At 49.3% G+C, this 14347-nt stretch overlaps 1 protein-coding gene across 1 annotated transcript in view; it reads left to right on the forward strand.

Annotated features, from left to right (window-relative positions):
- The window catches only part of CDC25B (cell division cycle 25B), a 57924-nt gene extending 43835 nt beyond the window's left edge, over window positions 1–14089 (forward strand). Inside the window, exons 7-16 of the mRNA XM_067468427.1 lie at window positions 369–482; window positions 1497–1631; window positions 3011–3091; window positions 3423–3629; window positions 5143–5238; window positions 5396–5458; window positions 7889–7987; window positions 9452–9585; window positions 11369–11480; window positions 13935–14089. Of these exons, the coding sequence (XP_067324528.1) occupies window positions 369–482; window positions 1497–1631; window positions 3011–3091; window positions 3423–3629; window positions 5143–5238; window positions 5396–5458; window positions 7889–7987; window positions 9452–9585; window positions 11369–11480; window positions 13935–14075 (1182 nt within the window). The 3' untranslated portion in view covers window positions 14076–14089. The remainder of the gene's footprint in view (window positions 1–368; window positions 483–1496; window positions 1632–3010; window positions 3092–3422; window positions 3630–5142; window positions 5239–5395; window positions 5459–7888; window positions 7988–9451; window positions 9586–11368; window positions 11481–13934) is intronic.
- The last annotated feature ends 258 nt before the right edge of the window (window positions 14090–14347 follow it).

Here is a 14347-nt window from a genome sequence, read left to right on the forward strand (position 1 = left end):
TGTTGACTTAAGTTAATTTGGTTGTTTGTCTTAATTAATTGGACATGTGGCAGGATGCAAATAAATTATTATTGTTATTGTTGTTGTTGTTGTTATTATTAATATTATTATGTCCCCCTTTTTCACGGTGCTGTAAACATCGTCACAAAATTAAATTCAAGGGAGAGAAAAGGGACACCCCAGTCCCTCAGAGTTGGAAGAGCCATGCAGTTCAACCCTTTTCTGCCTGACAGGAGGGCACAACCAAAGCTCTCCTGACAGATGTCCTTCCAGTCTCCAGAGAAGGAGACTCCATCAGGCGCTGGGAAAGCTGCAGATTCTGCTTACTGAGCATCTCTTTCCCTCTCTTTCCTGCCATTTCAATCCAGGAGGGCTCCCTCTTCAAGAAGCCCCTGCGCCCGAGCGGCCGGTTCGGATCTCTGCGCGGTGCGGTGGAGCGGGACCCCTTTGCACACCGGCCTAGTTCGGCCCCGGACCTCATGGTGAGTGAGTGAGGGGCAAAGGGGAGTTGGATGCGTGTGCATGCGTACGTGGAGTGTGTCCTGTGTTACGGCTTGACGGTGTGTGCAGACCAGCAGAAGATGAGTCTTTTGTACATTCAGAAAAGAGCAGCACAAAAAGTAAAAAAAATGCGGCACTTGTGCAACAGAGTTCGTAAAAAAAAAACCAGCAACTTCAACACAAACTTTCTAGTCCTAATACAGTCATGGTTCCTAGAGTATCAAACTGGGTGCAGTGGGAGGAAGTGCAGCTGGACTGCTTCCAGCCACAATTCAAGGGTCTGGAGAACAAGCCCTGTGAGGAGCGGCTTAAAGAGCTGGGCATGTTTAGCCTGAAGAAGAGAAGGCTGAGAGGAGACATGATAGCCATGTAGAAATATGTGAGAGGAAGCCACAGGGAGGAGGAGGAGGGAGGGAGCTTGTTTTCTGCTTCCCTGGAGACTAGGACGCAATGGAAACTACAAGAAAGGAGATTCCACCTGAACATGACTGTGAGAGCCGTTCAGCAGTGGAACTCCCTGCTCCAGAGTGTGGTGGAGGCTCCTTCTGTGGAAGCTTTTAAACAGAGGCTGGATGGCCATCTGTCGGGTGCTTTGAATGCAATATTCCTGCTTCTTGGCAGAATGGGGTTGGACTGGATGATAGCCCATCTCTTCCAACTCTATGATTGTATGCTCTGCCTGTGCCTCTTGTTGATTTATTCACCTCTGAGCATCTGCTCAAAGGCACAAAAACAGATAATGAAGCTCCAAAGCCCAGAGCGGCTCTTACCTTTTATTGCAGTTTACACTGTTTACAGGAGCAGGATAAAATACATCCATTCTACTTAGCTGTACATCACTGGAAGCTGGAACCACATGGCTATCTGATTTCTTCAGAATGTCAACACGTTACTGGAACACTCCAAAATTACGCTCTAGGAATCAAGCATTGCTTTGCCACACAGTTTAAACTATTACAACAATTCATTACATTTAAATCACCATGTTCTTTCAGTTCTGCAGCCCAGAGAAGGAGAACGCGGGGCCCGGACCCCAAAGCCCGGCCTTCCTCCGCCGCTCCTCCTTGGCCTCCTTCCTCTCCGACGAAGATGACGGCTTCATGGAAATCCTGGACGAGGAGCAGATGAAGGTGAGGGGGGGGGGGGTCTCTATGCAGGCCTCGAAACCTGTGGCGGCCTGGGTGGGACAGTGGGGAGGGGGCACTGCACACCTGTGCGTTAGGGCTGGGTATCCACGGAAAAAAATGTTTCTAAACTCGATTCGTTTCCAGGGGGCACTAGCGTTTCTAAATTCTAAAGACTTCCGAAATTTGAGATTTCAAAGTTTCGTTATTTACGAAATTTCGTTAATTTTGAATCGATTCGTTAATGGTGGACGCGATTGCGCAATATGCTAAAAAAACCTCCCAATGGGACAGGGGGAACTTCTGAAGCTTCCCTCTCCCTCTGTTGTTGACTGTTGGTGTGATAAAACTAACAACAACTATAAAACTTGCACCAGGCATGCGGAAATAAGTACGAAATAATTACGAAAAAATTACGAAATTAATTTCGAAATAATAACAAAATAATTACGAAATACATTGAAAAAATTGTTTCGAATCTAATTTACTCCTCACACTATTCCTGCATGGCTCAATATCGGATCGTAAGCTAATTTAAATACGAATTAATAACGAATTACGAAATTAACAAACGAAACTGCCCAGCCCTACTGTGCGTTTGCGCGCATCTTCTGCGTTTCAGATTATTTTTGTGACAGCTGTCTTTCATCTGATGTTATCATGTTTTTGATGTTTTCAGTGGAAGAGATTGATCTCAGTCACTTTCAGAGACAGAAGTAAACACAGAGGCCCAGTACTGGGTTTTATAATAGTTATATTGGTTACACAGAGACAGGGGAAACATCACATAGATTTGCTGTCCTTCTTTGTTCCATTCATATGCTGTAACATTCACTTATAATCCATTCATTCACTCGTTCATACTCACCATCCTTCTTCATTCCATTCATCATCACATATTACTATCACCTATATTACTATCTGCGCGATCTTGCAGCAGCTGAGGATGGGATCTATTATTACTATTATTATTGACTAGAGACCTTTTATTTACACTATTTACAGGAGCAGGATAAAATACGTCCATTCACTTAGCTGTACATTGCTGGAAGCTGGAACCACATGGCTGTCAGAATGTAAACACGTTACCGGAACACTCCAAAATTATGCTCTAGGAATCAAGCACAGCTCTATGCATTTAACTCTTACCTTGCATTGCTTCACCACACAGGTTAACCTATGTGTGGGGAGGCTAATTTAGCTAATTTAGGAGGCCATAAACAAGACTCTAGCAAAGCACTCCAGCAAAGCATGCGGGGAATGTGGATGGATGATGAAAATGATAGCTCCCCTGGCGGCCTGTTTTGCCCAGAGGCCTTTGTAGGCGAGTCCCTTGAACCAGAGTTACTCCTGACCCCCATTCCTTGGTTCCTCCCTCCTTCCAGGGTGACACAGAGGTCCCTCACGGGATGGAGAACCTGCTGATGGCTCCCTTGGTCCGGAAAGAAGAAGCCGACTCTGAGCTGGTGAGTGGGGGTCCCCTCTCCTTCCTGATACTGGGTTTCTGGTGGGCTAAACTTTCCTGGAATGGAAGGGAATGCCTTGGGAGACCCCCCAGCCACTTCTAAGGAGATGGAAGGTGTTGTGCCTCTGCTTGTAGTCTGTCTGCCGATCTTCTTGCAGCAGCTGACGATGGGGATCTATTATTATTATTATTATTGACTAGAGACAGGCCTGTCTTGCCCTGAAGCCTTTGTGGGCGAGTCCCTTGTGCCAAACCCCCTCAGTGGATGGGAGTCTCACGGCCAACGGCCCCTCTGTCTCCTTCCTCTTTCCTCTTGACCCTGGATCCACCAGACCCCCGTGAACGCGGGCAAGTGCCGCCGCCTCTTCCGCTCGCCCTCGATGCCCAGCAGCGTCATCCGGCCCGTCCTCAAGCGCCTGGACCGGCCTCAGGACAGGGACGCCCCGCCGGTCAAGAGCAAGCGGCGGAGGAGCCTGGCCGACAGCAACGCCCGCCCTTCGGACGCTGCCGACGAAGAGGAGAAGAAGCCGGAGGAGCCGGTACAGTCTCCGCAGGGGGATGCATTTGGGGGGGGGGGCATTGTGGGTTTTGGAGGTGATCGTTCCCCTCCAGAAAAGGGGCCGGTGTTTGGTTTGAACCTGGGGAGTGGGGTGAGCTCCTGTCTGTCAGTTCCAGCTCCAGGGATGTGATTGCCCGGTGGCGCAATGGGTTAAACCCTTGTGCTGGCAGGACTGCTGACCGAAAGGTCAGTGGTTTGATTCCAGGGAGGGGTGAGCTCCTGTTTGTCAGCTCCAGCTCCAGGGATGTGATTGCCCGGTGGCGCAATGGGTTAAACCCTTGTGCTGGCAGGACTGCTGACCGAAAGGTCGGTGCTTTGATTCCTGGGAGGGGTGAGCTCCTGTTTTCAGCTCCAGCTCCAGGGGTGTGATTGCCCAGTGGCACAATGGGTTAAACCCTTGTGCTGGCAGGACTGCTGACCAAAAAGTTGATGGTTTGATTCCAGGGAGTGGGGTGAGCTCCTGTATGTCAGCTCCAACTCCAGGGGTGTGATTGCCCAGTGGCGCAATGGGTTAAACCCTTGTGCTGGCAGGACTGCTGATCGAAAGGTGGGTGGTTTGATTCCTGGGAGTGGGGTGAGCTCCTGCCTGTCAGTTCCAGCTCCAGGGACGTGATTGCCTGGTGGCGCAATGGGTTAAACCCTTGATCTGGCAGGACTGCTGACCGAAAGGTCGGTGGTTTGATTCCTGGGAGGGGTGAGCTCCTGTTTGTCAGCTCCAGCTCCAGGGGTGTGATTGCCCAGTGGCGCAATGGGTTAAACCCTTGTGCTGGCAGGACTGCTGACCGAAAGGTGGGTGGTTTGATTCCGGGGAGTGGGGTGAGCTCCTGCCTGTCAGCTCCAGCTTCTCATGTGGTGAGACATAAGAGAAGCCTCCCACAGGATGGTAAAACATCCAGGGATGTGATTGCCCGGTGGCGCAATGGGTTAAACCCTTGTGCTGGCAGGACTGCTGACTGAAAAGTTGATGGTTTGATTCCAGGGAGTGGGGTGAGCTCCTGTCTGTCAGCTCCAGCTTCTCATGTGGGGACTTGAGAGAAGCTTCCCACAGGATGGTAAAACATCCAGGGATGTGATTGCCCGGTGGCGCAATGGGTTAAACCCTTGTGCTGGCAGGACTGCTGACTGAAAAGTTGATGGTTTGATTCCAGGGAGTGGGGTGAGCTCCTGCCTGTCAGCTCCAGCTTCTCATGTGGGGACATGAGAGAAGCCTCCCACAGGATGGTAAAACATCCAGGCAACATCTTTGCAGACAGCCAGTTCTCTCACCCCAGACGCGACTTGCAGTTTCTCAAGTTGCTCCTGACACAAAAATAAATGCGATTACTGCACATTTGTCCCATGATGCTTAGAGAATGCGAGCTCTGGGGGCCGCGGGGCAGGCAAGGGACCCCCTCGCTGTTGGTGCCCCCCATGCACTTGGAAGCAGGAGGAGTGGGGTGAGCTCCCATCTGTCAGCCTGCGCTGCTCACGCTCCTTCCACCCATTCTCTGCAGAAGCCGCGCATGGTGCGCTCCCGCTCCTGCTGCCCGAGCGAGATCGCCAGCATCTTGGACAACGACCAGCGGGAGCTGATTGGAGACTTCTCAAAGGTAAGAGAAGGGAGGGAGGGAAATGGGAAAGGGACCTCCCCTTGGAAGCAGGCTCGGCACCCTAAACGGAAGCAAGAAGCATTCTGTGGGGCCGATGCGCGGCTTTGTGGCCGATTCTTCACACTCCTTCCTCTCTCGCCCCTCTTCCCAATGCTAGGCGTACATTCTGCAGACGGTGGAAGGGAAGCACCAAGATCTCAAGTACATCTCTGCCGAAATGGTAAGAAAACCGGCTTCGTGGGTTTCCTTGTGTGCTCCATATCCACAGACACCATTCCTGTGGATTTCCTTTTGCATCCTATATGCGTGGACCTCATTCCCATGGATTTCCTTTTGTACCCCATATCCGCGGACACCATTCCCGTGGGTTTCCTTTTGCACCCCATATCCGCAGACCCCATTCCCATGGGCTTCCTTTTGCACCCCATATCCACAGACCCTATTCCCATGGGTTTCCTTTAGTACCCCATATCCGCGGACCACATTCCTGTGGGTTTCCTTTTGCACCCTATATCCATGGACTTCATTCCCATGGGTTTCCTTTAGCACCCCATATCCGCGGACCCCATTCCCATGGGCTTCCTTTTGCACCCCATATCCACAGACCCTATTCCCGTGAGTTTCCTTTTGCACCCCATATTTGCAGACCTCATACCTGTGGGTTTCCTGTTGTACCCCATATCCGTGGACTTCATTCCCATGGGTTTCCTTTTGCACCCCATATCTGCTGACCTCATTCCCGTGGGTTTCCTTTTGCACCCCATATCCACAGACCCTATTCCCATGGGTTTCCTTTTCCACTCCATATCCACGGACCACATTCCTGTGGGTTTCCTTTTGCACCCCATATCCACGGACCTCATTCCCGTGGGTTTCCTTTTGCATCCCATATCCGCGGAGCCCATTCCCTCAGCTTCCTTTACCCACTCCCAGGGAATATATAGTCTCTCTAGGACAGTCATGGGCCAACTTGGGCCCTCCCTGCAGCTGTCATGGGCCAACTTGGGCCCTCCCTCCAGGCATCAAACCCATTGTGGAAAAAATCAGGATTTTGCTTTGTTGTTGATATTATATTTATTTATTTTTATTGTTTACTCCACTCCACCCTGGACAAACAATCTTTACAATAAACTACAGAAATTACATTTATATCAGTTTTAGTCTCAGGTTTTTTTTTCCACTCTGGAAAACCATATCCGTAGACTTCATTCCCGTGGGTTTCCTTTCGCACCCCATATCTGCGGAGACCTTTCCCTCATCTTCCTTTACCCGCTCCCGGGGAATATATAGTCTCTCTAGGACAGGCGTGGGCAGTCTGGACAAATAGAATAAAACTTCCTGATTGCATGAGCTGTTCACCAGTGGAACTCTCTGCCCCAGAGACTGGTGGAAACCCCTTCCTTGGATGCTTTCAAACAGATGCTGGATGGCCATCTGTTGGGCTGCTTTGATTGTATTTTCCCTGTATGGAAGAAGGGTTTAGACTAGATGTCCCACGAGGTCTGTTTCCCGTGGGTTTCCTTTCGCACCCCATATCCGCGGACACAATTCCCATAGGCTTCTTTTTGCACCCCATATCCGCGGACACAATTCCCATAGGCTTCCTTTTGCACCTCATATCTGTGGACACAATTCCCATAGGCTTCCTTTTGCACCTCATATCTGTGGACACAATTCCCATAGGCTTCCTTTTGCACCCCATATCCGCGGACACAATTCCCATAGGCTTCCTTTTGCACCCCATATCTGTGGACACAATTCCCATAGGCTTCCTTTTGCACCCCATATCCGCGGACACAATTCCCATAGGCTTCCTTTTGCACCCCATATCTGTGGACACAATTCCCATAGGCTTCTTTTTGCACCCCATATCCGCGGACACAATTCCCATAGGCTTCCTTTTGCACCCCATATCTGTGGACACAATTCCCATAGGCTTCCTTTTGCACCTCATATCTGTGGACACAATTCCCATAGGCTTCCTTTTGCACCCCATATCCGCGGACACAATTCCCATAGGCTTCCTTTTGCACCCCATATCTGTGGACACAATTCCCATAGGCTTCCTTTTGCACCCCATATCCGCGGACACAAATCCCGTAGGCTTCTTTTTGCACCCCATATCTGTGGACACAATTCCCATAGGCTTCCTTTTGCACCCCATATCCGCGGACACAATTCCCATAGGCTTCCTTTTGCACCCCATATCCGCGGACACAATTCATGTAGGCTTCCTTTTGCACCCCATATCCGCGGACACAATTCCCATAGGCTTCCTTTTGCACCCCATATCCATGGACACAATTCCCATAGGCTTCCTTTTGCACCCCATATCCATGGACACAATTCCCATAGGCTTCCTTTTGCACCCCATATCCGCGGAGCCCATTCCCTCAGCTTCCTTTACCCACTTCCAGGGAATATATAGACTCTCGAGGACAGTCATGGGCCAACTTGGGCCCTCCCTCCAGCTGTTTTGGACTTCAACCCCCACAATTCCTTCCACCATGATTCTATGACTCTTAAGTTTGGTCCTTGAATGGCCCTCAGTGATGGGCTCAGCTCCGGGGAACGGTGGTCCGACCAGGCACTTTTCCTCCTTCCTGGCGGAGGCCGGGTCTTGACCGTGGGGCCCTTTCTCTGCCCACAGATGGTGGCCGTCCTGACGGGCCAGTTCAGCAGCCTCATCGAAAGCTGTGTGGTCGTGGACTGCAGATACCCGTACGAATACGAAGGAGGACACATCAAGGTGGGTCCTGGGCGTGACCGTGTCGGGGGGGGGGGGGCTAGGTTCCTTTCTCAACTGGACTTCCCAGTATCCTGCAGTGTCTCCCTCCAAATGGAAGAGTCTGGACAGACTCATGTAATGGCTGGCCTCTGAGTGTGTGTGTCTTCCTAACAGTGAGAGCTGTTCAGTGGTGGAACTCTCTGCCCTGGAGTGTGGTGGAATTTCCTTCCTTGAAGGCTTTTAAGTTGGACTGAATGATGGACATAGGATTCTGTGTTCAGTGGTGGAACTCTCTGCCTCGGAGTCGAGTGGAAGTTCCTTCCTTGGAGGCTTTGAAGCAGAGGCTGGATGGCCATCTGTTGAGAGTGATTTGAACGCGATTCTCCTACTTCTTGGCAGAATGGGGTTGGGCTGGATAGTCCACCAGGCCTCTTACAACTCTAGGATTCTATGTTCAGCTGTGGAACTCTCTGCCTCGGAGTCCAGTGGAAGTTCTTTCCTTGGAGGCTTTTAAACAGGGCTGGATGGCCATCTGTTGGGAGTGATTTGAACGCGATTGTCCTGCTTCTCGGCAGAATGGGGTTGGACTGGATGTTGGCCCACCAGGTCTCTCCAAAGTCTAGGATTCTATGTTTAGCTGTGGAACTCTCTGCCTCGGGGTCCAGTTGAAGTTACTTCCTTGGAGGCTTTTAAGCAGAGGCTGGATGGCCATCTGTTGGGAGTGCTTTGAACATGATTGTCCTGCTTCTTGAAAGAATGGGGTTGGGCTGGATGATGGTCCATCAGGTCTCTCCCAACTCTTAAGATTCTGTGATTCCAAGTCAATGAGTGCATAGATGACCTGGCTGTTGTTGCCTGGAGGCACCCTCTGTTGGGGTTGGACTGGATGGCCCACCAGGTCTCCTCCAACTCTAGGATTCTATGTTCAGCTGTGGAACTCCCTGCCTCGGAGTCCAGTGGAAGCTCCTTCCTTGGGGGCTTTTAAGCAGAGGCTGGATGGCCATCTGTGGGGAGTGCTTTGGAGGCGATTATCCTGCTTCTTGGCAGAATGGGGCTGGACTGGAGGATGGCCCACCAGGTCTCTCCCAACTTGAGGATTCTGTGATTCTAAGTCAGTCAGTGATGGTATTTGCATAGGTGGCCTGACAGTTGTTGCCTGGGGGCCCCCTCTGTTGGGGTTGGGCTGGATGGTGGCCCACCAGGTCTCTCCCAACTCTAGGGTTCTATGATTCTAGGTCAATTCGTGATGGTATTTGCATAGGTGGCTTGGCTGTTGCTGCCTGGAGGCACCTTCTGTTGTGGTTGGGCTAGATGGTGGCCCACCAGGTCTCCTCCAACTCAAGGATTCTGTGATTCTAAGTCAATTTGTGGTGGTATTTGCACAGGTGGCTTGGCTGTTGTTGCCTGGGGGCCCCCTCTGTTGGGGTTGGGCTGGATGATGACCCACCAGATCTCCTCCAACTCCCGGATTCTGTGATTCTCCAGGGCGCCGTGAACCTCCCCCTGGAAAAGGACGTGGAGGAGTTCCTCCTCCAGAAGCCGATGGTGCCGTCGGACTCCTCGAAGCGCGTGATCGTGGTCTTCCACTGCGAGTTCTCCTCCGAGAGGGGCCCCCGCATGTGAGTCCCCCTTTCCAACAAGGACTTATTTATTAATTATTATTATTATTATTATTATTATTAAGAGCATTTCTATTTTTTTTATTGTTGTTAAGATTGTTTAGCTTTTCCTGGGAGGTCATGCCGGGGGGGGGGGGGGCAGATCTAATCTCATTAGGGAGGGTATTCCACGGCCAAGGGAGGGGCCACCACCGAAAAGGAAGGCCCTCAAACGTGATTGTGATGGCGGTGGGACCGAGAATAGGGCCTCTCCAGATGATCTTAAGGTCCTCGGGAGTTTGTAGAGGGAGATACGTTCGGACAGGTAAGCTGGGCCAGAGTCGTTTACCTGTCCGAATGGCACCTTGAATTGTGCTCGGAAGCTAATAGGCAGCCAGTGGAGCTGGTGCAAGAAAGGAGTTGTGAGATCCCTGTACCCCACTCCTGTGTGCAATCTGGATACAGAGTGTTGGACTACCTGGAGCTTCCGAACAGTCTTCAGGGGCAGCCCCACGTAGAGTGCATTGCAGTAGTCTATTCAGGATGCAACCAGAGTGTGGACCTCCATGGCCAAGTCTGACCTCCCAGGATACGGGTGCAGCTGGCACATAAGTTTTAACCATCTTGTCTTTACTAATAATATAATTTAGTATATTGTATATACATATAATATTTATTATATTATAGTGTAATCCAATATACTAGTAATAATAATAATAATACAATATTATAATTATATATTTACATTACATGTATTATTACTAATATAATTGTATAGTGCAATCTATATAAATAAAAATGTCATGTTCATTTGTGGGATTAACAGAACTCAAAAACCATTGGACGAATTGACACCAAATTTGGACACAAGACACCTAACAACCCAATGTACGTCCTTCACTCAAAAAAATTGATTTTGTCATTTGGGAGTTGTAGTTGCTGGGATTTGTAGTTCACCTACAATCAAAGAAAATTTTGAACTCCACCAATGATGGAATTGAACCAAACTTGGCACACAGTTCTCCCATGACCAATAGAAAATACTGGATGGGTTTGGTGGGCAGTGTCCTTTGGTTTTGGAGTTGTAGTTCACCTCCATCCAGAGATCACTGTGGACTCAAACAATGATGGATCTGGCCCAAACTCTACACAAATACTCATATATGCCCAAATGTGAACACTGGTGGAGTTTGGGGAAAATAGAATCTTGACATTTGGGAGTTGTAGTTGCTGGGATTTATAGTTCACCTACAATCACAGAGCATTCTGAACCCCACCAACGACAGAATTGGGCCAAACCTCCCACACAGAATCCCCCATGTGAACCACAGCAACGTGTGGCAGGGGACGGCTAGTACAATATAATACCAGCAATAATAATATAATAATACAATATTATAATGATATATTTACATTACATGTAATATTACTAATAACATTACAATATAATTGTATAGTGCAATATAGTAATATATAGTACTGATATTGTTCTGTGCTAATAATACAATATTTTGTATGAAAATATACCTTGTAAGCCGCTCTGAGTCCCCACTTCAAGTGCGCCGATCCCCACAGGGACGAGTTTGCCTTGCGCCCGTGGGTCTTTGCGGTTAGGCTGCGGGTGCTACGGATCCATCTGAGCCATTGGGGGGCTCAGGTGGCGTTGATCCGCATTTGTCCCGCAGTGCAGACGCTGCACCCTCCTTGATCCCTGCCACACAAACAGGCCAAAGGGTGCACACTGCTTTGTCTGCGCGGGGAACGCGGCCTGATGTGTTGTGGTTCCGTGTCCGCTTCCTCGCAGGTGCCGCTTTGTGCGGGAGAAAGACCGAGCCTGCAACGAGTACCCTTCCCTGCACTACCCGGAGCTGTACGTCCTGAAAGGAGGCTACAAGGAGTTCTTCCCACAATATCAAGTGAGTAAAGGGTTTGGGGGGGGGGGGGGGGGAACGATGCCATCACCATTTGGGAAATGGCATCCATATATTATTATTTTGTCATGTCAGGAGTGACTTGAGAAACTGCAAGTCGCTTCTGGTGTGAGAGAATTGGCCGTCTGCAAGGACGTTGCCCAGGGGACATTGCCTGGATGATTTGTTGTTTCTATCATCCTTGTGGGAGGCTTCTCTCATGTCCCCTTTGCATGAGGAGCTGGAGCTGATAGAGGGAGCTCATCCAGATTCAAACCTACGACCTGTCGGTCTTCAGTCCTGCCAGCACAGGGCTTTAACCCACTGCGCCACCGGGAGCTCCTTAGCGGTCAATATTTATTTATTTATTTATTTGGGGTTCTTTTACCCCGCCCTTCTCACCCCGAAGGGAACTCAGGGCGGCTTACAGAAACAAGGCACAATTCGATGCCTGTAGTGCAAAACAATCAAGACAGAAAATTACACAGTTACACAATTACACAATTATACAATTCATGCATTATATCAATAAAATCAATAAAAAACCAATACAAACCCAATTCCTCTCTTACAAGGTCAGCGATCACTAACTCATAGTTCTCATTTTCCATTCCACTTCCTCAACCCTGTTGTTCTTGTTTACCTGATTGTGTTATTTAATTGCCTGGTTGTCCAAAGGCCTGGTCCCATAACCACGTCTTCACCCTCCTCCTGAAGGAGAGGAGGGATGATGATGTCCTGATTTCCCCCAGGAGTGAGTTCCACAGGCGAGGGGCTACCACTGAGAAAGCCCTGCTCCTCGTCCCCACCAGCCTCACTTATCCAGCGTGCCTTCCCAGAACAAGGAAACCCTAAGCAACATTTCCCTAATCGCACTTTACTAATGATCTAGGATTGTCTGCTCGCTCCATCTCTCTCTCCAAATACCTATCCTAGTTATATGTCACCTGGTCATGCCTAGCACTTTTAAAATTTTAATTATTACATTTGGCCCTGCCATAGGTTTTTAATGCGCCGTGGTGTTACTGTTACTGTTTAATGCTTTGTTTATGAGTTTATTTATTGTTTGTATTGTTGTTGTTGCTGTTTTTACTGATCTGTTTGGGCTCGGCCTCTTGTAAGCCGCACTGAGTCCTTCGGGAGATGGTAGCGGGGTATAAATAAAGGATTATTATTTATTTATTTTGCATATTTCTACCCCGCCCTTCTCAACCCCCCAGGGGGGACTCAGGGCGTCTTACAAAAGGCACAATTCGATGCCTACACAATAATACAGATAAACATATATAAACAGCAATTAAACAATTATAACAATTAAAACAATCAATATGTATCACAATCAATAACCAATCTCATGCTCAGCGTTCGCCACTCAAACTTGGCAAAATAGAGCAGACCAACTGGGAAATAAACAGGCCGAGACTTCACAATAATATAGTGCAATGTAATAATATATAATATATATAATATTACTAATATCTCAGCATAGTGGCATATTTAATACTAATACTGTGATAAGCTAATATAATATATTCTGTATACATAGAATCCTAGAATCCTAGAATTGGAAGAGACCTCCTGGGCCATCATCCAGTCCAACCCCATTCTGCCAAGAAGCAGGAGTATTGCATTCAAATCACCCTGGCAGATGGCCATCCAGCCTCTGCTTAAAAGCTTCCAAAGAAGGAGCCTCCACCACACTCCCTCCGGGGCAGAGAGTTCCACTGCTGAACGGCTCTCACAGTCAGGAAGTTCTTCCTCATGTTCAGATGGAATCTCCTCTCTTGTAGTTTGAAGCCATTGTTCCCTTGCGTCCTAGTCCCCAGGGAAGCAGAAAGGAAGCTTGCTCCCTCCTCCCTTTGTCCATTTTTATCAGTCGTCGTAGTCCTTTATTTATCTGCCAGATTGCCCAAACGCCTGGTCCCAAATCCATGTTTTTAATTTCCTCCTAAAGGAAAGGAGGGATGTCGCCGATCTAATTTCCCCGGGAAGTGAATTCCATAGGTGAGGGGCCACCACCGAGAAGGCCCTGCTCCTCGTCCCCGCCAGCCTCACTTGTGCTAGAGGCGGGACTGAGAGCAGGGCCTCCCCAGAAGATCTTAAACTTCGAGGTGGGACGTAGAGGGAGATCCGTTCGGACAGATACGCTGGGCCGGAACCGTATAGGGTTTTGTAGGTCAAAACCAACACTTTGAATTGTGCTCAGAACTGAATCGGCAGATTATTATTATTACCCCACTAGGATTCATGCAAGGCCGTTAGGGTTCTCAGCTGTTAGACTGATGTACCTAGGCACAAAGATATGCCAATGCACAAAAACATTGATATCAATAAAAAATGTAATGTTGATTTGTGGGATTAACATAACTCAAAAACCACTGGGTGAATGGACACCAAATTTGGCCGCAAGACACCTCTCACACGTCCTAACATGGCTTCCTCTGCCCTCTCTTCCTGCAGTCGCACTGCGAGCCACCCTCGTACCGGCCGATGCACCACGAGGACTTCAAGGAGGACCTGCGCCGCTTCCGCCTGAAGAGCCGCACGTGGGCCGGGGAGCGGAGCAAGAGGGAGCTCTACAGCCGCCTCAAGAACTTCTGAGCGCAATGCCGGGGGGGGGGGGGACAGGAGAAGAGGCACTTGGGGGGGGGGGGTTGGGGTTGGGGATTTGTGGGGAAGAACAAGATGGTCGAGAAGGAAGTCACCTCGGTTTGTGGCGAACCAGCAGAAAAACCAAGGGAAGAGACGACCGTGCTTGCGAGAGGAATTCGACACCGAGGAGGAAAGGGACACAACGACTTGTGAGGACGTCTCTGTCTCCATCTCGGGCAACACTGTGAACTTCCTCCTGAGTTTCGTGATGCAACGGATCC

This window comes from Anolis sagrei, chromosome 5 (genome assembly GCF_037176765.1).
Source record: "Anolis sagrei isolate rAnoSag1 chromosome 5, rAnoSag1.mat, whole genome shotgun sequence".
In the NCBI taxonomy this organism is placed as follows: domain Eukaryota; kingdom Metazoa; phylum Chordata; class Lepidosauria; order Squamata; family Dactyloidae; genus Anolis; species Anolis sagrei.